This window comes from Belonocnema kinseyi, chromosome 2 (genome assembly GCF_010883055.1).
Source record: "Belonocnema kinseyi isolate 2016_QV_RU_SX_M_011 chromosome 2, B_treatae_v1, whole genome shotgun sequence".
NCBI classification, from domain to species: domain Eukaryota; kingdom Metazoa; phylum Arthropoda; class Insecta; order Hymenoptera; family Cynipidae; genus Belonocnema; species Belonocnema kinseyi.
In genome coordinates, this window is record NC_046658.1 from 62,164,893 (window position 1) to 62,191,010 (window position 26,118).

Genomic DNA, 26,118 nt, shown 5'->3' on the forward strand with positions numbered 1-26,118 from the left:
ATCAAATAATGTAATTCAAACCCCTCATAAACTACAATCATAAAGTAAAGCTGAACCTTTTTTTTGTCATTAAAGAAGGTTCTCAAAGCACCTACGGCCTTGAAGATTACATTCGCATTGACATAATCGCTCTTCGCGGTACACTGTTAGCTCATACAGGCTTTAATTTTTTAAATTGTGGGCTTGTCGAAAAATTCGGCTAAAATAGTTTCAAAATATCTTTGGTATCTAGTGAAAATTTTTGGATCTATGAAAAAAATCATTTTTCTACTTTTTTAAGATTTTCAAATTTTTGAAAAGTATATAACTTTTCTAATTTTCATCAAAATAAAAAATTTTACTTGGATAATTTGCAAGTCTTTTACCCATCTATAAGAAACTTTGACAAAAATTTATAAAATTTCTACAACAAAAATTTGTAAAATTTCTGCAACAAAAATTTCAACATTTTAAAAATGCACTCAATTTTTTAATTTTGGTTCAAAATAACTGATTAACGAACTTAGCCTTTATTTTGGGGACCTACAGAAGTGTATAAAATGCGGACTCGATTGGACAGACGTACAGACAGACAGACACCGACAAAATTTTATGATTATCGGATTTTGTGCGCGCCGAAACGTAAAGATTCGTTAAAAACCAGAGATCGAAAATTTGGACGATTACATTACACTAACGTTTTTAATTTTCATCCAAATTAAAAATGTCATTCGTGTAATTTTCAAGTATTTTTGTCAAGTATCGGAGATATTGATAACATTTTCTAAAACTTGAAAAAAAATGTCTAAAATATTCAAAAAGCTCTAATTTTCTAAATTGTGTGCTAATCGAAAAATTCAGCTAGAATACTTTGAAATGTATTTGGTATCTACTGAAAATTTTGAATAAAATGTTTGGATTTATTGGAAAAAATCATTTTTTCTATTTTTTGAAGATTTTCGAAAAGTATATAACTTTTTCAGTTTTCGTGAAAATTAAACATTTTATTTGGATAATTTGCAAGTATTTGACCCATCTATGCGAAACTTTAACCAAAATTTTTATAAGTTAAAAAAAATTAAAATTTGGAAATGCTATAATTATTTAAATTTTGGGCTAATCGTTAATTCGAGCGGAATCAATTTTTTAATTTTGGTTCGAAATATCTGATTAACGGACTTAGCCTTTATTTTGGGGACCTTCAGAAGTGTATCAAATGCAGACTCGATTGGACAAATCCTTCAAAAGTTAGCGTGACTACAACATTCAGGTAACCACACATACAGACATACAGAAGTACAGACATACAGACATACAGCCAGACAGACAGACACCGATGACATTTTATGGTTTTCGGATTCTGTGAGTGCCGAAACGTAAAAATCCGTTAAAAACGAGAGATTGGAAATTTGACTCGAAGCAAATAGACTTAGTTGTCTATTGGAATAGAAAATGAATGTTAAATAATATCAACAGCAGGAATCGAACCCGGACTTGCCAGTTACAAATTCGAAGTGTTTCCGTCTGATAAAACCAGGAGCTGAAAGACTTTTGCATCGCGATCCATGTCAAGTGCGCGGCTTTCTTTAGAACCCTTTTTTTAGTATAGCCAAAAAGCGCATCTTATTACGTTAAAATATTACAAGTGTGGTAATGACCTATGACTGAAAGAAGTATGAACTCAAGGAAAGTAACTCTGAAGTTAGTACTTTCTGTTAGTATTTTGATCAGCAGATCGATTATGTAATACTCTCACTTCACTTCCACTTCTACCTAACTGAAGGTAATAATAAAGACGTCTATAGCTAAATAGTTGGCACAATGAGATATAATAGCGAAATTGAAGACATAAAGTTAAATAAACGACACCGCCTTACCTTCTATATTTTTACAACAGAGGACGGGGGATTTCGTTCCCAGTAGGCCTGTCGATATATTTTCAAATAAGCTAGATCAGCTCAAATAGTCCACTTTTATTGTTTTATAATCCTTTCTGTAAATATAAATTTTTTTAATTTGAAAAACATGTGCGTGTGCGCGCGCGTGTGCTTGTGTGTGTTCTTTTATGGTGAACCTCACAAAATGAGTGATACATTGAAGTTGAAGTTCATTTTATTACATTGTTAAAAACTGAACAGTTTCGTTTCATTTTTTTTTTGTTAGAATCCAACTGTGTGTGGTTGAAAATTAAAATCTTTTTCGATTGAAATATCAACCATTATACATATTTCGTTAAAAAATCATCTTTTTTGGTAAGAAATTCAACTGATTCAGTTAAAAGTAGAACTACTTTGTTAAAAAATTCTTTTTTTTTGTTGATGATTCATCATTTGAGTAAACAACTTTTTTTTTAGTTTAAATAATTTTTTGTTAATTATTTCGTTTAGTTAAAATCAATTTTTTCAACTGAGAATGTAACTATTTCATGTTTTCTTGAAAATTAAACTATTCGGTTAAACTTTCCTGTACTTTATTGGCAATATTAATTTTTTGTGTTAAAATATTAATCTTCTTGGCTATTATTTCATTTTTTTTATAGAAAATGTAACTATTCGGTTGAAAATTGCTTGAAAAATTCAAATGCGTATTTGAAAATTCCTTTAAAAATTCAAATATGTATTTGAAAATTAATGTACTTTGTTCAAAGTTAATATTTTTAGTAGAAAAGTAATTCACCTTTTGGTTTTCAAAATTCATCTATTTAGATAGCAAATTAATATTTATTGAATTAAAATTTGACTATTGTTCAAAACTCATATTTTTGGGCTTAGAACTTAATTGTTTTGCACAAAATGCGTCTTTATGACTTAAAAATTCAAAATTTTTGATATTGTTTTCTCCTATATTGAATGGCAAAGTTTTTTTAGTTAAAAATTTAATTCCTTTGTTAAAAATTCCTCTTTTTAGTTTAACATTTGTTTTTTTTTGTTCAAGAATTTAACCAAATTCGTTGAATATATGTATATTTTCCTTAATGTCTATGTTTTTATTAAAAATAAAAATAGTTTTTGCTCGAAATATCAATTATTACTTCTTTTGACCATTTATTATTTTAAATCAAGTTAATTCTTCTGACTGAAAATTTCTATTTGTTACGCATGTATCACGTAATTTGGGGATAACCACTTATGAAACTCTGTGTGACTTTTCTTTAACGTGATTAATCTCTTAGGTGTAAGGTTATCTTTATACCTAAAAAAACAATTTAGAATGGTCAGTGAATACTGTTGTGAAAGAGATGATTGAAATTTGTACTGGGCACGAGGGGTTGAAAATTTAAATATTTAAAATTCGCTTATGCGGCGTTTTAACTGATGAAGTGATTGAGTCAATCCCGGTGCGTCGCTCGAAAATTTTGACACCTTTCAACTGCGAGAGCCGCCAGGACCACACACCGCCGATTAATTTCGCGCCGGTCGTAGCACCGCCTAACTTTTCCAATTTCCTCGCTATTTCTGATCGAGCGGGCGCCACTGCGATTTGTAAAAGCTGAGTACATTTGATCCAAGATTGGAGGGCAATCGGTTCCAACGGTTGAACGCGCGCAGAGGACACCATTGGACGAATTGGTTGAATTGGTCGAATTGGTCAAATCGTTCGATGTGACCTAAATTTTTGGAGAGGCACCCTATCCCATTTTCACTGTTCGGAGTCACCGACGGGTGAATACAAGTACTGCGTTTGTGATCCCTATGCCGAGTGAAAAATGAGAAACTATAGAAAAGGATAGAGAACGACCAAGGCTGGCGCGATCAAATGAACACAAATTTAATTTTGCTTACCTCACTTAATTTTCACCCCTGAGAAAATTAATAGTTTCGAATGAACCCTCTTCCGAATTTAACTTTCAATTTTATATTTAGCCTCTTATAATTGCGTTCATGGACTGTTTATACATGAAATATTTTTGAATAGTGGTCTGATTTTTTATTAAGACAATTTCAAAATTCCCTTTTAACGCGTTCTTTGATGGAAAATCAAACATTAGCGTAAATTTTATACTTTGATTAAATATTTGAGGGATTTTTATCAAATTTGAGTGATAATATTAAATAAGATATGTAAATTCGTCAGGGATTTTAATTGTGTATGCATATAAAATTATTTTTGCAAAATCAGAGCTTAAAAAAGATTACTATTTTATTTTTCTGTACAAATTAGAAGAGTTGAAAATAATGTACAATGTTATAGGGAACGTTATCTTCAAAACAATATTGATCATTTTTATGGTTTGTATAATGGCATTTTTTCCGTTCGTATAACTAAAATTTAATTTACAGTGAGTACCAAAATTGCATTAGGTAATTTTGGTAGGAATATTTCAAACTTTGGTCATTTTAGATCCATATGGAACTATAAATTTAAATTTAAAAGATACTGAAATTCACTTATAGTTCATTCAAATATGTGATTAGTCTACTTTTCTCTTAACCAAATTGATAACCTGGTCAAAATATTATCTCTACAATAAAAATAAAACGCTATTAATTGTTTCATTAAGCTTAACCATAAAAGCTGTTTTCACAAAAAGATTTTAATATGCCTTCATTAGAAACCTCTTCTAAAGATTTAAGTTAATACATATAAATATTATTGAATAATCTAATAACAGAATTAAATATAAAGTAAATTACCGTACGACGGGGCGAAGAGAGATTTCATGGGGTACACGAAATCTTTGCATTTCATGATTTGCTATTGCTTTCTTTAAATGGAAAGCGGCTGTGCTAAATTACTCCACATGTACCGTTTAGCCCCGTGTTGCTCTACATTCATAAACTTACTATATTTTAAATTCCTTGGGATTGAATATCAAATCAATTTAACTTATTTTAAGTTCAACTCTATTTGACAATGATTCAATTTTCCGAGTATCATTGCTGTCCGAGTCAATGCTACTTTTTTATACATTTTTAGTCTAGAATTCTTAAATAAATGATATACTCAAAAAATTGAAGATAATATTTCGAAATGCAGGTTAAAGTTCTGTAATTTCATTTGTTCTTAAGCATTTAACTGCAAGATAACATTATATAACTTTTACTGAATGAAATAATGTGGATAACGGCCAGGTAAAAACTAACGCTGGGACATTTAAACAAGATGAATCAATTTTAAATTCTTGTACAAATTCATCAATCGACAATTTTAAAGATGAATATCACATACATTAAATTATAAATCAACCAATTTTGAAGAGGAAAAAGTTTTAGTCATCGGATTTAACACTTTTAACCATTTTAATCCTAATATTACGAAAAAGTTTTCGAATTTGTATGGTGTTGCATGTTTCATTTAAACATTGTATTTTGAAATTTCAAAACTTACATTAAAACATTTTACGTTTCGAGTCACTTAAGTTTTATGCCACAGACATATATCTCAAAATTGCTTAACTATTTTCCTATTTTAAAGTAAATTCACATGAATACATGTAAAAATTTTGGAATTTTCATAACACTTTTTGCTACTTTTCTAGCATAATGAGTTCACAAATTTCAGAATATTTCTTCTTATTTGCATTCAATTAATTTTTCACAAAGAATTAGTTTGATATTATTCTTAGGAAAAAGAATGATTAATAGCACATTGTGCGCGAAAGCAGCGCAGTAATCTTTTTACAGCCGAGCGTGACTTTGCAAGGAAGAGCGCAAAACAGTGCGCGTCGAGCGAAATAACGAATGTGTTTGCGCACACGCACTTAAAGTACACTTTTTCTGCCTAGGCAGGTAAAGTATCCCACTAACAATAAAGATCTACTTTGCCACTCCAAATCACGCCTGAAAGGTGAGGAAATTATACTCGTGTTACATGGACTCTTAATTTCCATATAATGGATTTGGCCAAAAATATAATAAACTGATATGCATAAAAGCGGAGAAAAAATATTGATGCAAGGGGAAGCGAGAAAAATGTGCGATTGGAGTATTACGGCACGTTGTATTAAAGTAACCAGCATAAATGTTAGAGACATTAAAAAAAACGTATTGGAAAGTTGAAATAGTAAAATGCTGTTCACGTCAAAAGATAAAGAGGATGTAGAGCGGATGAGTGAGAGAGAGAAATGCGGCAAAGAGGAGAGAAAAGAGAGAGGAGAAACGAAATCACACCCCGTAGCCTTCTCGGGTTTCCGCGTTATTTACTGCTTTATATAAAGCGGAAATGCTCGTACGCCAGCGGGACCAATATCGCCAGCCGGTCGGTCGGTCGATCGGTTGTGCAAACCCCGTCTAGTTTTCCAGCGATGCCAAACAACCCAGGACCAGCGAGTGCTGGATCCGCGGCGCGTCGATCAGGACATGGCTACACGATTTCGACGCTTCCGCAAGAGTGAAAATTCCGTGGTTTTCGATAAACCGCGAGTAATGGAGCGTCATTCATTATTGCATGTACTAATGCTGCCCTAATATGTACAACAATTCCCCACTCTCACCAAATATACGCCTAGTGGGTTTCCTGTAATTATTATTATCATTATTGCTGTCCTCAGCATCCTCACTACTCATTGGTATTATTTTTAGAGTTCGATATTTGCATATATGTTAGTAAATTAGTTTATCGATGTGAATGGAAATGAAGCTGAGCAAAAATATTATTCAGCATAGATATTTTTTAAATTTTTATTAGATAGAAAAAAACCCAAAACTTTGATAAAGAAATTAGAGGAAATAAAGTGGTGGAAGGGTATGTCAGCTTTTGAACATAATTCGGGAATTATACGTTTAGAATTTCCATTAAAGTCAATTGTGGGTTCTCAACGTCGCCAGAGCTGTACAATTAGTTTATAATAAAAACTATCAGATTCACTATAGTTTATAATACGATACAATTGCAGCATTTCCGTGGACCAACGATTTCTGGAAAGTCAGGAAATCTTAGGGAATATCTAAAGGTGTCAGGGAATTTTCGATAAACTGACGTTAAAGCTTAGAGGCCGTCCAAAAATAACGTAAGGGGTTTCGTCTGAAATTATTAACTGCCCCCTTTCTTACGTGAAATTTGCACTAACCCCTCCCTCAGCATAATACACAACATCTGAATAAGGTTTTGTAAACGTAAAAATTCAATATACTATGAATCCTTTTAATTCCATAAATGTGGAACCTGAATGAAACTAGATTCAGACAAAAAATGTATTCATTACACATAAGTCTTATAAACTTGTAATTAAAAAAGATGCATTCTAAATTATTTTTGGTTAATTCACCTTGAGGTTAAAATTGCATTATTTTGTTAGGAATTCAACTTTTTTGCAAAAGAAATCTTCGTTTGGTCATACAAAATTTAACATTTCAGATGATGTTTTTCTTTACCGACTAAAAATATTTTTTGAATAAAAATTTAATTCTTTCATTAAATATTCATCTTTTTGTTTGAAAAATGCATCTGCTTTCGCAAAAGTTTTTAAAATAAAAATTCAACTACTTTTTTATATATTCTTGTCTTTCGGTCGAATGCATCTGATTCTTTTTTTAAATAAAAATTTTTTCATTATAAATATAATTATTCCATTTGCACTTGAAATTATATTACTTTTAGTTAAAAATTATTATGTATTAGAAAAAATTCGTTTTTTTTTAGAAAATTAATTTTCTTGTTTAAATTTTTTTCATACAAAATTGATGTATTACTTAAAAAATTATTTTTCAGTGATCACTCATGAATTCAGTTTTAAATAGTTCTTGTTGTTAAAATATAAAGATTTTGTTGAAATAAATATATTTCATTAAAACTCAATCTTTCAGTAAAAAAATTCATTTCGTTGGTAGAAAATTCATTTATTTAGTTAAAAACTTCTTTTAGGATCAATATTCATCTTTGATGGTTAAAGTTCACGTATTTTGTTAAAACTTTGACCTTTTAGGTAGAAAATTCATCTTTTTTTTTCGTTTAAAATTCAACTATTTGGGAAAAAGTTTTTTTTATTGTATTTAAATATTCTGTGGAAAATTTGATTTGTATTCACAAAAATTTTTGTTCAGCTGAAAATTAATCTTTTTGGTTAAAAATTCATCTTTTTGGTTGAAAATTTGGCTAAATCTTTACCGTAGATCCCCATTCATGGAAATATTCTACCAATCGGAGAATTAATCTGAGCCTGATCTCGATAGCGCTCTTTTAGCAATTCGATCTCTACCACCTTCGCAGAACCTCTTCAAAAACTAGGGTGGAACAAGTCTCATATCCCTATCTTCACGTTCGATCCTTCAGTGATGTTCAAATTTTCGGATACAATTTCAACCGGTTTCCATAAACGGATTTCTCTCAACCTTGGAACCATTTGGGAAGGACAACCTTCGCATGGATTTCTCGAGATAATCCTTTCAACCGACTCAACTTTGCAATATGTTCAATATGACATGACAGCCCGATCAACGAAGAATTCGTTTACCTCATTTTTCTTATTTAATTTTTCTCCTTGTTTCTTTGAGAGCTTTATATTCAATAATGTTCGCAGTCCTTGAGGTGTCTCCAAGTTCATATAATTTACTTCAACTGTTGCTAAAGAGAATATCGGTGGTTAGATTATAAAAAAATTTTAATTATAAGATTGGGTTTAGAAACTTAGGATATTATTATTTGTGTGCAGAGAGAAAATTTCATCTTTTTAGTTTCATTTCCATTTTTGATCAAGCCAAAGTAACTATTCGGATTTCTAGAATTTTTTCATTTAAATTTTCTATTCTAGAAAAAAAGTGTCACTGAATTCTAGTATAAAACTGTTAAGTCTACGTAACATTCAATATTATTTTCAAATTCTAATTTATTTCATAGTAATGATTATATACTTGAACTTGAATTTGTGAACTTGATTAATGAACACTGAGAATAAAAAAACGTAACGTATTGCAGTTATAGAATTAGGCCGTGAGGGTACAGCTCTTTATTGCTACGCTACTGTTTTGACACGCATCATTACGTGACTCTCGTCCGAAACCGGCGAGCGGCATCAGTTCTTGAAACGCTTATATGAAGTTTTCTGAAATCAAAGTTTGAGTTATACGATTTGTACCAAAACTTCGGTGCAAATAGTCCGCTTTCCAGATCCCTTCATTCGTATCGAAAAAAGCCGGTTAATTATACCGGAATTTCGATATATGCATAGAAAGAGAGAATTAAAATTATAATTTTCAGATTCTTCTCAGCCGCCCCTTCTGATATTTAAATTTTATTTGTCACATTGTTAGGTGCAACCATTTTTTTGAAACTATTTTTGTCACTGAAGAATGACAGTACAGAACCATAGATAACCAAATTATTTTGAAAATAGCTTTATTGCATAACAGCTTCGTGAACAATCAAAAATGCAAATTACAATTTTAGTTCAAATTTAATTCAAATTTTAATGTAGTAATATTTTTTTTCTTTATTACTACCGAAAGCCGAATTTAAAAACCTGTTCAATTCTGACTTTTAAATTCTTTTACGATTTACTCATAATAAAATAACTTTTTGAAAGAACACTTTTTTGTCTGCCTACAGCAATACAATATTTTAATAGTACTTTTTGATTTTTGGTCAAACTAAAACTAAACTAACTAAAACATTATTTATGTTTTTGGTGTGATTTGTTCTCAAAGTCACTCTGATATTTTCAAATTATTTATCTTTTTCCGCCAAATTAGAGACTTTTTTCTGAATGATTAGGTGTTCATATCTGCGCTATGAAGCAAAGCGACTTTTGCGAAAGTGTACAATGACGTAACCGTTAAAAAAACGGAATTTTTTGTTTAAATAAACAAGCAAATGGGAGGGGGCGATTTAAAAAATATATTGTCAAATTTTTAAAGATATAAAACTGGACGAACCTTAGATCGAACGTATTTATTAGCTTTTAAGTCATTAAAAAAACCCTCAACTGTACAACACACAAAAAAGTGTCTTTTAAAATAATTAGGCGTTTATAGCTGCACTTGAAAAAATTCCTTCTGCACATGTATAATAAATTTTATTTCTAATAAAAATTAGTAATTTGGGACGAAAAGTGGTTCTTGCCTGTTCAAAAGTCTTTCTTATTCATTGGTCATAAAATAATGAGGTATTTTTTCTGAAGCTGATATTTTAGAATAGGTAGGAAAGAAAAATCGATAACGCTGTACAATCTGCTGAGTCAAAAATATTCAAATGGTACTTAAATGAGGGTTGAAGAACGGCCGAATGGTAATGGGAAGGAGGTGAAAGATAGGAAAAATGACGAGGTTGGGACTAATTCGCCAGGGTGTGTGCTCGCCGGAACCTCCGGTCACCGATGATAGACCATCAGCGCGATTGTAATCAGACCACCCTCGGCTTACAGCACACCCATGTGTTTAACTTTCAACATCTAGTCGTTCCTTTCACTGCTTGCGTTTGTTCTTTTGGACAACACATCAACTCAAGTAACAGTCTTTACGTGAAGAAGGCTTGCACTAACTTGATTTTCTCACCTATTACAGTTAGTCTTCTCGCTCTATTTTCTTTTTAGAATTAAATAATAATACAGGCGCGGCTCTGAATGGTTTCAAAACCGGCGACCCCCCCCCCCTCCCCCCACACACGCTCAGGTTTTTTGACATACTTTTACTTTTTCCATTTTTTGTCACTAAGAAATGGAGAAAAATAATAAAAATTATCAATAATTTCAATTATTGCGAAAGATAATATATAAAGATCTTTAAATTCATTCATTTACATTATGTATATTGTATCTCCTATGTTTGCGCTAGTTTTTAACATGTTTTTTGTGTCGCGGGTTTTCCTATACTGTCAATTAGACAGTTTCTTAGAGCATACTTTAGTTTTGAGATTATCTTTGCTTGAAGAACAATTCTAAAAATCAATCATATTTAACTTGAAGTTTGGCAATCCTTATTTAAGAATAATTCAATTTTAAATGAGATTCGAAATTGTTCAATTTTTAAAGGTTGAATTAAGTTATGAAATTCTTTTATCAAACCTTTCAATTAGTTCAGAGTGTTTTAAGTTATTCAATTTTAGAAGCGAAAATGACAGTCAATGATTTTTCGGTACAGAAATATAATTTTTCTTTAATACAATCTCCCCATTCACATTAAATGTTATTTGATGCGTTACGATAAATAAAAAAACATATATTCGCAAATATTTGTTTTTAAATGTATTAATTTTTAAATGCGCAAACAGGAACGTTACTAAGTTTTTTATGTTTATTTTATTATGGCAGTTTTATTAACAACTCTTTTCTCAAATTGTTCAATTTGTAGAGGCATTCAATTTTACATTATCGCCTTTATTTTACACTATCGCCTTTAACGAGTTAATCTAAAGTTAGTTTAAAGAATATAGTTTTTAAAAGGAAAAATTTTTAGTGTAGAGTTTAAAATTTAGGTTTAGAATAATTAAGATATCAAGTTTCTTATTTGAGAAATTTAATAGAAGGAACTTAGAAAAGTTTTTAAACTGCGAAATTGTTGGAATTACAATAAAAAATTTCTTACAAAAATTTTGGACATTTTCTGGGGATTTTTAGAAATCCTCTCAGAGTTCCTTGAATCTTATGAAATACCTTTCGATATCGCTTAAATATCATATGTGAAATCAATATAAATCTTTGAAATCGGTTAAAGACCAATAAAATCATATGAAAAATCCATAAGATTCCATTAAAGTTTAAAAATATATAATAAAATCCGGAACAATTTATTTAAATAATATGATAGCTTTGAAAATTCCTTCATATTATTGTATAATCCTCGGAAATCTTATTGAATCCGTTATAATCTTTTAAAAATCCCTTAAAATCTTTTCAAATACCCTAAAACCTTTTTGCTCTCATAAAATATATCAAAATCTTTTAAAATTCTAGGAAGTTCTATAAAAATTGCATAAAATATTTTTGGTTTTCTTAAAATCATTAAAATCTTTGCAAATTCCTTAAAAATGTTTTTAAGTGCTGGAGACCCTTTTAGAACTTCATTTAATTTTTAGAATCCTATGAAATTCTTGAAAATCCCTTTACATTCTTAAAATCGATTGAAAATCGATTGAAAATATTGAAAAATTCTCAAAAATCTGATAAGATTCCCTTGAAATATTTGTAACTCTTGGAAGTCCTCTGAAATCTATTGGAATCTTTTTCAATGTCCTAAAATCTCATAAATCTTATAAAATCCTTTCAAATCTTTTGAAATTTAAGAAAATCCCCTCAATTTTTTTGAACTCTGAAAAAAATCGAGACCTTTAGGGCCGATAACAAGACTTTTATCGGGTCGATTGATGAATCCCAGTCCGCTTTTGAAGGCTAACTTTTCGAACAAATAATAATACTTCCATTTGTTTAAACACCGAATATTTAAAAAAAACACATCATTTTTTTATACATTAAGAAAGAACCCTAGGTGCAAAATGTCGATAAATTATTTTATTTGAATTTAAATACTTTAAATCTAGAAAAGTTATAATGCTTTGAATACTTCGATTTTGTAACACACTTAGATGTGTAATATTTACCATTACTATTGTTTTGGCATATTTAGAATTTGACATTTTGAAAGTATCTTTTCTGATCTGTCATAATGCAGTGAACTATCTTTTTATCTTATATTTTTAAATCTCGTATAGTGGGATGAAAATGGCATTATACCATAAACGCGCGTTACCGTGCATTAATCGTTATCAATTTAAATATTTTTCTTTGAATCAATGTTTACTAAAGGTAATTAATTGCTTTTGATCTATAACAACCTATATCTAGTTTTTTAAAATAAAATTTCAGCATTATATTAATGGCTGGTTTCACTGTCTTTAGCCGAAATTTAACTTATATTCAGAGATAGAAGCAGCTTATCTGTTTATTTCTTGGGCTGTTTGTTAACTATACTTTACTTCAATGCTTTGAGACTATCAAATAGGACGTGATAAGGCTTTGGAAATGTTGGGTAAAGTTTTGACCCGTAAAGGTTATCTGAGTATAAGATAAATTACCCTAATTATGAAAAGGGTTTTAGACTATGTGAAAATTCAAAAGAGATTCATTGCAATTGTCACTTTATGAATTCTTTTAATTTTTTTTCCTAATTTGGAAAGTTTTCTATGAGTTTTATTGTAAAATAAAAATTGTTACTAGATTTAGTATATTTTATAATAAATATTTCCTCTATTGAAATTCAAATAAGTATTAGTTGTAAAAAATTAATTTTTCCTGAATTAACGGCATTACTCTGGGTTCAGCATTGAGATTGATTTCATGGAGTGGGTAAGAGATAGGATCTTAATAAAGTTCGTGAGCGATTGTTTAACACTTCTGCTATCCTTGGTGGACTAGATTTTTTTAAAGATATTTTGAACAAATTCGTAAGACTCTAATTAAGCGGGGCAATTTCGTTCAATTTTCCTCGCATACTTCGTCGAGCCAGAATGGTGATGAACGCTTTTATGCTCCCTCAGACCTTTATGCCGAAGTGAAGACAAACAAAGCCCTATATAAATATGGGGTGTGTGGATCGGTGCCTAAGGTACCTCCACCGACCACCATTGCTAGTCCAGGACGATGCCAAATTAACGGATGCAATTTTAATAGGGTCGCTGAAAGCGAGGGTTGCCATCGCCTCTGATTTTACGCTTCTCTGTTACCGCCGCGTTTCCTCCTCACTGCTTGTCCCGCCAAACCTTGTCTCTCATCCTTGTGTTAACACAGTATTTAAAACATTTTTTAATTACAATTTTACTTTTATGTTATTACCTCTCGCGTGATTGAAATAATAAGCATGAAGGTCAATCGAAAAAAAACCTCAAAATTATCACCACCAAGTTTTCTTCTCACTCCTCGTGTCCCAAACCTTAACCTTTGTGTTAACGTAGTATTTAAAACATGTTTCGTTCATAATTTTACATTCATTTTTTAATCTCTTACATTTATGAAATAATAAGCACTAAGAACATTCACGAAGAATGTAATGTAGAGGAAACATTTTTGACAATTTGAAGCCATTTTTAAGATTATTTGGACATGTTGAGAGAATGAAAGGAGAACGATTGACCGAACCTAGAGGGAGACCCAGAATGACTTGTGGGAGTTTATAAATGAGACTCTGAAGCGACAAAATATAAAGAGGCATAGAAACGCAAGAGCTTGCATGAAAAGATGAATGGACGTAAAGGAAGCTGTACTTGTATGCCAGGACAGGAAAGTGAACGAACAATATTGGATAATAATGGACCCTAGTAGAGAGCTTCACTTAGTGGATGTAATCTAGACAAATAGTATCGATCTTACTATATAGGATTATATGTCAGTTGGTGTATTTTGTGTGATCTATGATCCATGATGACTCTGTAAAGCCCTTCGCCTGGAGTGACTGCTAGAGAGATTGATCAGTTACCTGTGTCGGAGTGCTGTTGCGAAGCGAACGTATTGCTTATATAAGCGACATTGGAATATTAAATTAATCAACCATTTATACCTCCTACTTTATAACCCCTCCTGCCCTAACCTTGCTCACTTTTCTCATATGAATTACACAGCCACACAAAAAAAAGTGTGCGGATCTGGTAATGAGACACACGTATTCCTATGGATTTTGGGGTGCTGAATTCAAATTCGGTATCAAAAATCACCCATCACGTCATGGTTGAGCTATAACCTCAAAAAATCACGAAAAATCATACACTGAGGCAAATAAATTTCAAAATAATGCCAGTGATGCAAATTTTCACTTCAAAAATATGTCGACAACTGTGAAGGATCAACCCTTGCCTGATATCAACTTATTTAACATAACTTTACCGAACAGAACCTTACCTCACCTAACCTGAATCAACAAAAATTTATTGAACTACACGTAAAGCTCTGGAAGCATATTTTCCCAGTGGCAGATGTGTGCTACATCGAATGGATCAACTCGAGCCTAACCTAGAAATAAATCTAACCTAGCCTAACCTAACCTAACTTTACGAAACACAATTAAACTGATTGTGTTGTCCCGTTGTGTTTGCGGTACCGTTTGAATCAGGTTGGACTTAACCTGCAAAGAGATCAAAGCTATCCTAACGTAAAAAAACCTGACCTAACCTCACCTAACCTAACCTAACTTAACTTCACGTAACACAATTAAACTCATTGTGTTGTCCCGTTGTGTTTGCGGTACCGTTTCATTCAGCTTCGGCTTAACCTACATATAGGTTCAACCTATCCTAACCTAACAAAACCTGACCTAACCTAACCTATCCGAATGAAATTCAACCACACGTGTAGCTATGTAAGCGTACGTTTCTCAGTCTTAAATGTGTGCTATATTTAATAGGTTAACTCGATCTTAACCTACTAATGAATCTAACTTAACAGAAACTAACGAAATTTTGCTTAACGCAACACAACTTAACTGTTCGGGTTGTAACACAATAAAATTCATTTCATTGTACTACAGGTGGTTAAAAATTTAGGCGCACATTACTCATTTGAAGAAACTTAGATTCTACTTGTAGTTCTAATTGATTTTATTTATGAACAAAAAAAAGCATTATAAATATTGGATACACGTTCTTGTTTATCACGAATTTTCCACCCCCTTATAGGGGTAGTTTTTCGATTTTCAAGATTCGGAGCGTCACTGACTAAGTATAGTTGAGGTACATATTATACTGTTGTGATCAAATTAGATACTATTTCACCTACTTTCAATCTACCGTCGTAGTTTCCACCCCCTGATATGGGTAGTTTTCGGTGTTCGGGTAAACTAATGACAACCCCGGTTACAGCATGCATTGACGATCATTTTCAGATTTGTTGCGTCAATTTATGTTCTTTCCTTCAAAAACTACGTTGGGCGCGAGAAAAAGGGGCGGATTTCGATGTCCCTTTTGCATGACTCATTTAAGGATGATCAATACTGAAGACTACATTTTAATATTTCGATTTTCACAAATCTGTTTCAGAACACTACCACATATTCGTTGGAGACCTGAGCCCGGAGATCGAGACGCAGACCCTGAGAGAAGCATTCGCCCCCTTCGGCGAGATCTCGTAAGTCCTCTTAAGCTCCCTCATTAAAGACGACTTACCGTCCCACTCTATTGCTTGCTCCGGCGCGCGCGAGTTTTACACACTGAAACGAACTAACGCAAAAGCGTGAGCGATGACTACTGTAGAAAGTGGATTCTAATTTGCTCATATTGTCTCGAAATCTCAACTAAAGTTTGCTATTTAAATAGATTTCATCATACGATAGTAGGAGAAAATAAAATGTAGGGTGGCTACTGATAAAAAAAAACAGAAATACGGGGAATGAGTCTGTAATTTTAAGCTCCCGGACAAATCGGGGAAATTTCCGGGGATCTGATTGAAAACCGGAAAATTTTCCGATTCTTTTAAACTTTTGAAATGCATATCCTCTGGAATTTCGCAAAAAAATTTGTTTGGAATTGCGCTTAGTGTTTCCAAATATCTGCGTTAAAGTATCGTAGATAATTTTATATTTAAGATTTTTAAATTTATGTTACGTTGAAAAATGAATTTTCCTTTTATAATGTATGCTAAAGAATTTAAAGCTTGTATTGCTGGATTGTTAAAATACTAAAGTTCCTTCTATTTATGAGAATAAAAACTTTATTTTTTATGTATTTAACATAGTACTTACATAGGAAGCCTACATTCATATAATTATTGCTAATAATTGGTATGTAGCCGTTAATGTCGAGAGCGTAAATGTGTAAAATAAACACAAACATCTTCTACACTACGATCAACAGAATTTGGAAGAATTTTCACTTCGGTTTAATAAAGTACCGACCACAGTCTTCAACCTTTCGCTCTTCTTAATTCTTTTTCTAACGATTCCTAGATAGAACCTTGTATTAAAGAAAGATTTTCTTTTTCCCCTTTTGTAACTTAATTGAAAACTGAATTAATAAAATCCTATAAAAAAATGAACTTTTTTTTTGTTAAAAGTTAAATATTTTTAATTGAAGAGTCTACTATAATATTTTTTGTTCAGAATTCATCTCTTTCGGTCTAAAATTTAACTTATTTTATAAACATTCATCCTTTTCAATAGAAAATTTGTTCTTTTGTATCAAAAAAGCATACTTTTATCCAGAATTCATCTGTTTGGGTTGAATACTCTGCTGCTTAATAAGAATGTAATTTTTATGTTGAAAATTCAACTATTTTATTTGAAAAACATCTATTAGGTTTATCTTTTTGGTTTGGAAGTTTAACTATTTCGTTGAAAATGCAACTATTTTCGGTTGATGCTCAATCTTCGTTATTTGTACATTTGATCTATGGTTGAAGATTCATCGTCGTGAGTTTATAATTTAATTACCGCTTTAAAGTTCAAACTCATCGTTTTTAGTTGATCATTCCACTATTTTGATGATAATCTAATATCTACGTCGAAATGAAATCTTAAGATTATAACAACTGCATTAGAATTATTATACAGTGTTTATTTCCCTATTATCCACTCTTTTCTGAACAAATCACCCTATTTTCGCTCTTTGAGAGCATTTCGGCCTGTCAGCCTGAAATCAATTTTAAAATCATGTACATTACATATTTTACGTTAAACTTCTTAAATGATAAATATTGTCTAATTTTATGTACTAGGGAAATTCTTATGGAATAATTGTTATTCTCCAAGCTTAAACTTCAACCGGGAAAAATGTGATTTTTGACCTTAAAATTTTGTTTAAAAGCTTAAGTGACCACCCTGAAATTTTTATTTTGCAAATGCAACCTCATTATTCTGAATATAAAATTTAGCATTATAAATCCAATATTTGATATTTAAAATTAGAAAGAAGATAAACTGAATTTTGATGTTCTAAATTAACCGACTAATTCTAATTTTAAATGCGGCTTCATGAATGGTGAAAAATGATTATAAATGACTGATTATTACCTTTATTGCCTTCGATATCATTTGAGAAAGCAGGATCTATGCGGTGAAAGTGACTAGACACTTTTGTTATCAGAGAATATTGACTTTCAAATTTGGACTGTCTGAAAAATCGGCAGTTTTGGAAATTATATAAGTATCTTTTCATTTATGGTTGGAAAAGGTATCTCTCGTTTGATCCATAATTGCACTTCCTATCATAAACCTTATATTTAACATAATCAGTTAAGGGTTGTTTTTACTGAGTTATCACTGCAACGGGTAACTAGTAACCGATGTGGGACATTGGGGTGTCTTACATGACGAATTTACATGTTTCTGACATTTATTGGTTAGTCATGTCGAACATTTATCGCCGTAAAGACAATAATTCGATCTGAAAACCATCGCTCGATTAAATTCGAAATTCAGCTAACAGATCCTATTCACTGTTTCGAATGTGAGTCAAGTTTTACTAACATATATTCATTTTGTAATTTTGAAACAAGAAAGGTTATCTTTAAACCTAATCATTTAGTTTAACAAATGAAATATTTACAGTTGGTCTCGGAAAAATTCTATTTTAGTATACCTGCTTTAATTTCAAGAGGTACACACAACATATTAATTGTGAATAATTATTTGAGTGAACTCAATGGCACATGATGTTTTAAAAGTTTTAGAATTCTCATTGAAATATTTTGCATCACTGATTGTTGATAATAAGCGCATTACTTAGAGGAAGAGTCATTGTTAATTGAACACATAAGCCTTTATACCCATGGATCCATTAGTCACTAAATGTAAACCAATCTGTTATTATGTTTGGTTCAACTAGAAGATGATGATGTTTGTGAAAGATGAGTAGGCAGTAAAAGCAGTCCAATCAAGTATCTCATGAATCTGCCTTCGCCATTTCCGCGGTTACCATCACCATCACCATTAGTACAACTCCAACTTCAATCCGCGATAAATCTCCTAATAGGCTATCAGTTCGCTGATCACGTCAATTGCCGTAAACAATCAATGAACTTTCCATTTATCCGAACCGTTATCTGAAAAAGTATACAATTTGGTCTAACGAAGCACTAACTATAAATTCGACAAAATTATACCTGAAAATGGGCGACCCATTTTCTCGATATTCTGGAAGATGTCATTAAACCTGAATTCCTCATTAGTCCTATCAAATTCACTTTATCGGACGTTAATTCCTGGTAATGAATTGCAGCGATAAAAATTTCAGTAAAATCGAAGTTTGGCTCAGCCTGGAAAATGAAATTTCAAAGACACTCGTATCTGAGCTTCACTAACCAGAGTAAGTGCTGGCATAAGTGAGTATAAGTGTACTCACACTCAGTATTGGCAGACGCTGGAAAAATGGAGTCTTCAAGGAAAATCGATTCAAACTCGCTTCCGCGAGTACGTAACCGCGCTTTCAAAAGCTCATGAAAAATGGCCGGTGATTTTCCTCTTTTTTGTTTCTCCCCGATGCCTACTGACACCTTCCCGTTTTTTCTTTCCGTCAGATGATAGAGGAGTTAACTAAGGTTTAAACTGGGAAACCCGGCGGCGTTCGACCGATTTGAGTGAAACCTTTTGCATTGTGTTGTTAAATATGTGCAATGAAAAGTTTAGAAAAATCTTGCCGCTAATTTTTATTTATTTGTTTAAACAAAGATTTCCGTAAAATTGTTTTTAAAGTTGAATAGCTTGAACAAATGCAATCCTAAAGCCACGAAAATAGTGTATCTATGTATCTAGGCGTTGTAAGCTATAAATGCAGGGCAAAAAATAATTCAAAATGGCAGCCATTTTCTTTGAAATTATAAAAAAACTCAAAATAATTAATTAATACTTGACATAAATATTCCTTAAGGCATTGATATATAACATAAAATAAGTTCCAAGATAAACGTCAAAAAGCAATTCATTTTAAGTCCAACTTATTTTATGTTATCTACCAATGCGTTAAGGAATATGTATGTCAATTATTAATAATTTATTTTGATTTTTTTTATAAATTAAAAAAAATAACCGCGATTTTAAATTTTTCTCCCCTAAATTTATAGTTACAGTTTATTTACCCCCAGATTCCTAAATATACTATTTTCGTGGCTTTACATTTTTGCCAATTTGGGTGCAGTTCCGAATAGGTGAACGTGACGATTTTCTTCACACTGCGTATACTTATGTATTTTGAGCGCTGATTACGAAAATGATAGTGAAAATTGGCGACTCGGCGATTTTCATGGTGAAATTGCGAAAAAAACTTAAAAATATGGTTTTTTGCATTTATCTCAGTCAATATGCAAAATCTCGCAAAATGTTTCTGATAAAGGTTGTAAATCGTACAAAAATACACATTTTTTGTGTAACACGCTTTTTTCTACTTGCGATAGTTTCCAAGAAAATTAGTGATATCTCGATTTTTATGAAAAAAAAAAACAATGAGCATTCTCCATTGGTTTCGGTGGGGTACCTACTCACGCTTTTCACCACGGGAAGGTTGGAGTATTTTAAAAAGCATTTTGTTTTTTTTTCACTTTTATGATTTTTAAACATATTTTAATTTATTTTAATTATAAATTCTGAGTATATTCTATTTAATATCTTGATTGTATACTCCCTATTAGTTTTTTTATAATAGTCTTCTGAGTATATATAGTGGCCAGGGTAATATGCTTTTATGTTAGTAATTAATTCTTTAAACGGATCAGCAACTATTTTCTTTACGCGTCGACGCCACCAAACTTCGCATAGATGCTCTGCAATGTTGCTTTTACGCACTCCTCCTCGTGAAAGAAATCGTCGCATCCCCCGCCAAGATGACTCGATGTCACAGAAATAATGTAAGGTCACACCCCTGCCCCTTTTCCCACGCGTCGTTGGGGCGGAAAGGCACCCCTGTGATTGGTCACAGAAATAATGTAAGGTCACATCCCTGCCCCTGTTCCCACGCGTCATGGGGAGCGGGAAGGCACCCCTGTGACTAGAACCAGAAAAAACTTAGGAAGCGGGTTCAATTATGCGTATAAGACAGGTTGCTTGCACTGGGGGACGGTTAACACTCGAAAACGAAAAGAGCATGATTTTCATGGTTTTTTTTTCATAAAAATCGAGATATCACTAATATTCTCGAAAACTGTCACGCGTACAAAAAATGTATACTACAAAAAATGTCTATATCTGTAAGATCTACAACTTTTATTAGAAGCATTTTGCGATATTTTGCATATTGGCTGTGATAAACGCAAAAAAAAATCACATTTTTTATGGCTTTTCAGCGATTTCACCATGAAAATCGACTAGTCGCCAATTTTCACTATCATTTTCGTAATCAGCGCGTCAAAATACATAAGTATGCGCAGTGTGAAGGAAATTGTCACGTTCACCTATTCGGAACTTTATCCGCCAATTTTTTTGTTATATTTATACTTAATAACACGTTTATATTTTCCCCTTCTAGAACTTGAATTTTTATATTTGTTTTGTTTAAAAAATGTGTAGAACTTTGAGCAGGGCTGATTGACTTTCTTAGGTAGTATGCACTTGAGATTAATTATGTGTCCTGAGAACCAGGAAGGCACGATCGCTGAATCGTTCGACATCCGATCGAGAGAGATGCCGGAAGACGATTTACGATCATCCTCTCTGTCGAGAATCCCCAAGGGCTCGATAGAGAGGAGAGAAGGTCGTTTCTAGTTCCTATTCTGGAAACGCCGACCTGCTGATCGCCGAACGGGATCTCACTGACGACTATCCTATATTCGCTATGCCACGCTATCTCATGACTCAGCGTCGACGTATCAAAATAATATTTCCTGTGCACTCGGGACCTCTGAAAATGTCTCTTACCAAAAAAAAACTTTATTTTGCTTTCGAGGGTGAGAGCCTTTTTCAATGCTGAAGCTTAACGCGGCCGTCAATCCAGCAGTCAAATTCAATATTACTCACTGTACCATTTTCTGATAGAAAAATTTTGAACGATTTTGAATTTGGCTTTCGAAATTGAAAACCAATCAAATTTAAATGTTTCATATTTTCAGGCTTTGATGCATTAAGTGTAAAGAAATTCAGAAGGTGTTCAATTTGTGTGTTTATTTTAATTCTTATAGCTTTTGATATGGAAGTATTAATTATTCAGTTTATTTATCAAATTAGAAATTGAAACGCGAGATAGCAGAACGAAGCATACATTTTTCAGAAGTAGGGACGCTCCAGGTACTTGAGCTTGAGCGAAGTGCAGGAACCCCTCCCACTTACTTCTCAAAACATATTTCATAGCCCATCCTAGGATGAAACCGTTTAATTATCCCAATAGGTATATATACGTCATACATATATAGGTGAGGGTAGATTTAAACTTTTTTGGAGAAATAAAGTTTCGTTATATAGAAAGATAAAATTATCCAAATTTACTTCGACTGGATAGCCCATATTGGATTTTTTCAGCAAAATAGTCACCTCACTGACCGCGGTGCAGTTTGTTATATGTAATTGGAACACATTTGAGAATCTACAAGGAAATATTTCCTCTCGACTGCAGCAAAAAGCTTTCAGCAAGCTTGGATTACGAGCACCATTTAGTTTTTTGAAACAGGCTAGTCGATTTACACTGAAAAATCGATGGGACTTTTTCCAGTTTTTTTTTGTAGTAAACATTTTTTCATATCTCCATCAGATTTATTGATATACTGATAAACAAACAAATGGAGAGAGCGAATTGAAGTGCTTTCAAGAAACAATTTTTCATTTTAAAAGTATTTTTGAAATAATACCATAAAAATTTTCGTAAAAATAAAACCAAGAATCCATCGACCAAATTTGAACAAAAAACACAATAAAATATTCCTATTTCCATTTCACAAAAAATGAAAATTTTCCTATAAAGAAAATAATTTTTGTTTGCAAACATAAGAAAGAGGAAAGAAAAATTAGAAGGCAAACAACTAAATCCCCTTCCTCTCAATCGCTAACGTTTCGGTTCTCATTATTTTTTACAAAATTTTGTTGTTGTGATTTTACAGTAATAATAATAATAATAAATAAGACGAAAGAAATAAAAAAGTGTAGATATATGATTTGGTTGGTTGTCTTCTCATTTTTCATTCCGCTTTTTATTTTTGTCTAAGAAAATAACTTTTTCTTTTCTTTTTTAGGAAAGTTTTATCATATTTTCAATTTGCAATAGTATATTTTATGGTGGTTTTTCAAATTTGGTTGACGGATTCTTGGTTTTATTTCCACGAATTCTGCACATTAATTTAATATTTGGGCGTTATATAGGATTTTAAATTTGATTTAAATCTGAATTCAATGTCTTCAATTATAAGAATGTTCTGCCTGATATTTAAAAAATTCTTTTTTTCTGTAATTTTTAAGCCTTGTATGCCAAATGGCAGATATTATAACGGATAGACATTATTAATCGTGAAAATGCATCTCATTTTATTTTAATTAGTTTTAAACCATGCTACTCATGAGTACTCATCTTGCAATTTTTATCAGAATTTGAATTTCTAACGAAAAGGCGGATGCTTGAAATTCACTTTTTTTGATAAAAAAAATGTCTTATTTTTTAATAAAAAAGGTACGAAATAATAAAAAATGCGAAGATAAGTACGCAATAAGTACTTGAAACAAATGTTATTCCAATCGTATAATATAGGCCTACAATAAATAAAACTCATCTTCAAATGAAACTCAACAAAAAATAGTTTTTTTGTTTGCATTTTAAGTATACGTACGCCCTTAAATTAAATATTTTAAAAATTTCTCATCAGTCTATTTGAAGCCTATTAATGAAAATTCATATTCTAAATTTCTTTATGCTCTAATTCTTTCAAAGATTTTTTCTAATTATGTTTCTTAATCGGCGAAAGCAGCAAATGAATGTATTACTTACTGTAATACTACTACTGTGTTACTTACTTTAGAATGTATTATACCTTCTTGTCCTTTTTACAAGAAAAATAAATTGCACTTTTTTTATTAAAAAATTATTGGATTCATTTAAAACAAATGATCATATTAAAAAGAAAAATGTGCAAAAATCAGTTAATTATTAACTTTGATAATTTTTCTTATTTTTTGAGTGAATGATTTTAATACTTTACAGAACCTTCTATTAAGTCCACGTAAAGTATCAGACGAATGAAATTAAGAGAAAATTGTATTTTTGACAAAAAATACAAGAATAATCTAATCTTTGCAATAAATAATTTTAAAAAATATAAAAAACAATTGTAGATACAGCAGATCCAAACTGTTTTTCCTTTCTTCGACCGTTTAAATTTTCAATCAGTATTTTAGCTAAATTCAGCAAATGTTCGGTCTTACGGTCAATGATAAAATCAAAATAAAAGCATTATGCATTAACCCCCCCCCCTCTTTTTAAATTCTTCTAATTTAAATCAACTTAATTTATTCAATCTTATATTCTCAAGCTTTGGCGCGCCTTTTCATCAGAGGTTTATTAATATTTGTCACCTTCGTAATTACGACTTTTCATAACAGTCAGTCTTGTATCGTCCGTCTGTAAACATCGTTTCAATTGTGTGACATTTTTCATAAATTTTGGAGCCTCTCCAATATCTTAGAGGCTTCAATCAAAATTTTTTTGTTTATTTTTTGACTCAGGTATGTTTTAATATAATAACTTTTTAAAATTTTTTTGTTAAAACCGATATCCTTTTTACGACACTAATTATTAGAACGCTTACGCTCATACAATTTTTTATTAAATTATAGATTTTTATATCGACTCTTGATAAAGAGCCGCAGTGTTGGTCGAAACGTTGAGGATTTTTTTAAAAGAAATAAATATGTTTTTCACATGTTATTTCGGATGCTTTTATTTTGATTTTATCATTGACCGTAAGACCGAACATTTGCTGAATTTAGCTAAAATACTGATTGATAAATAATTTTATAAAACATTTTGGGTTTTCCTTAAAATGATAATCAGCTTATACTGAATTTCACGAACTTTTTACAAAAAGAGTTATATTTATCTCAAATAATTCGTATCTAAATAACATTTCAGAACTAAACGGCATAAGAAATAATCTATTATTTTAAAAGAAATGTGAATCGATCAGAGGTTTCAATAAAGTTGAGTATTATTTAATTTGAATTACTTTGATGAATTTCAAAAATATTGTTGATTGTTTTAGACACTGCCTGATATTAAGAAAATTCTCCTAAAACTAAAGATTCAAGTACAGCTCTCAGTCTAGTAACGTTTTCGTTGAACGAGTCAGGAAAATATTTATTCTCATGTAAAATTTCATACCAGTGTACAGTTAATTTTAATATCTAACCCTTGAATAATTTCAAATGTTGCAATAGTATAAATAATAAATTGTCAGAAAATTAGGATTAATAGGTTAAATAAATTTTGTTTTATTTGTAAATTAAAAAAATTAATAACATTATTTTGATTCAAAATGGTAAATAACGAAAATAAAAGAAAAAATGACCAATAATTTCTTTTTTTTTTAATTTTATAATTATATTTTCGAATTGATCTTCGAAATGTCATTTGCGGATATTTTCTGGGTTAAAATCTTAATCATTTTGTTGTCTACTGAGAAGGTTTTTCAAGTCATTAGTCAGACATTCTAAAAACCATATCCCGAGAAACGATTTTTTATTTCATATTGTTTCACTGTTTCACAACCGTGGGATAGGTGGTTACAGTCTGTAAAGGAATCAATACGACGATACAGCAAAAGCCTCGTGCACCCTAAGAACATGGAGCTACCCAAGGAGAAACCGCCTTCTGCATTTTTCCTGCAAGTGTTCTAGCATATTGTTGACACGCAGGGATGCTTTTTAGGTCATTAGCAAGTGAAAGCTTGGCACCTCCAAGAGCGCCGATGATAAGGAAGATCAGTTTAACAGAATATTCCGGGTAAAATCGTTGAAACTCCCTTATAAGGTCTCGATACCTCTCTTTCTTTTTATTCTCCTTGGTTATGATGTTTTTGTCAGCTGGTGCCGAAAATTCGATAACGAACATGTTTCGCTTCTCGAAGTCAAGAAGAAACATGTCAGGCCTCGAGTGAGCAACAGAAACAATTGTCGAGAATATAAAGTTCCAGTATATGCGGCACTTCCCATTCTCGACAATTGACTCAATTTCCCTAGGATCATTTAGAGGAGCGATATTAAGGTTAATGCCGTAGGAGTGACAGGTATGGTAATAAAGCACTCTTAGTGCCGCATTGTGCCTTTGAATGTAGGTCGTTCCCGCGTGTGTTGGACAACTAGATAGTATGTGAGCTAAATGCTCGGGATG

At 31.5% G+C, this 26,118-nt stretch overlaps 1 protein-coding gene across 1 annotated transcript in view; it reads left to right on the forward strand.

The window, feature by feature from the left end:
- LOC117168023 (nucleolysin TIAR-like) overlaps positions 1-26,118 on the forward strand; it is a 1,157,331-nt gene that overhangs the window by 888,763 nt on the left and 242,450 nt on the right. The window contains exon 5 of the mRNA XM_033353341.1: positions 15,871-15,958. Coding sequence (XP_033209232.1) covers positions 15,871-15,958 — 88 coding nt within the window. The remainder of the gene's footprint in view (positions 1-15,870; positions 15,959-26,118) is intronic.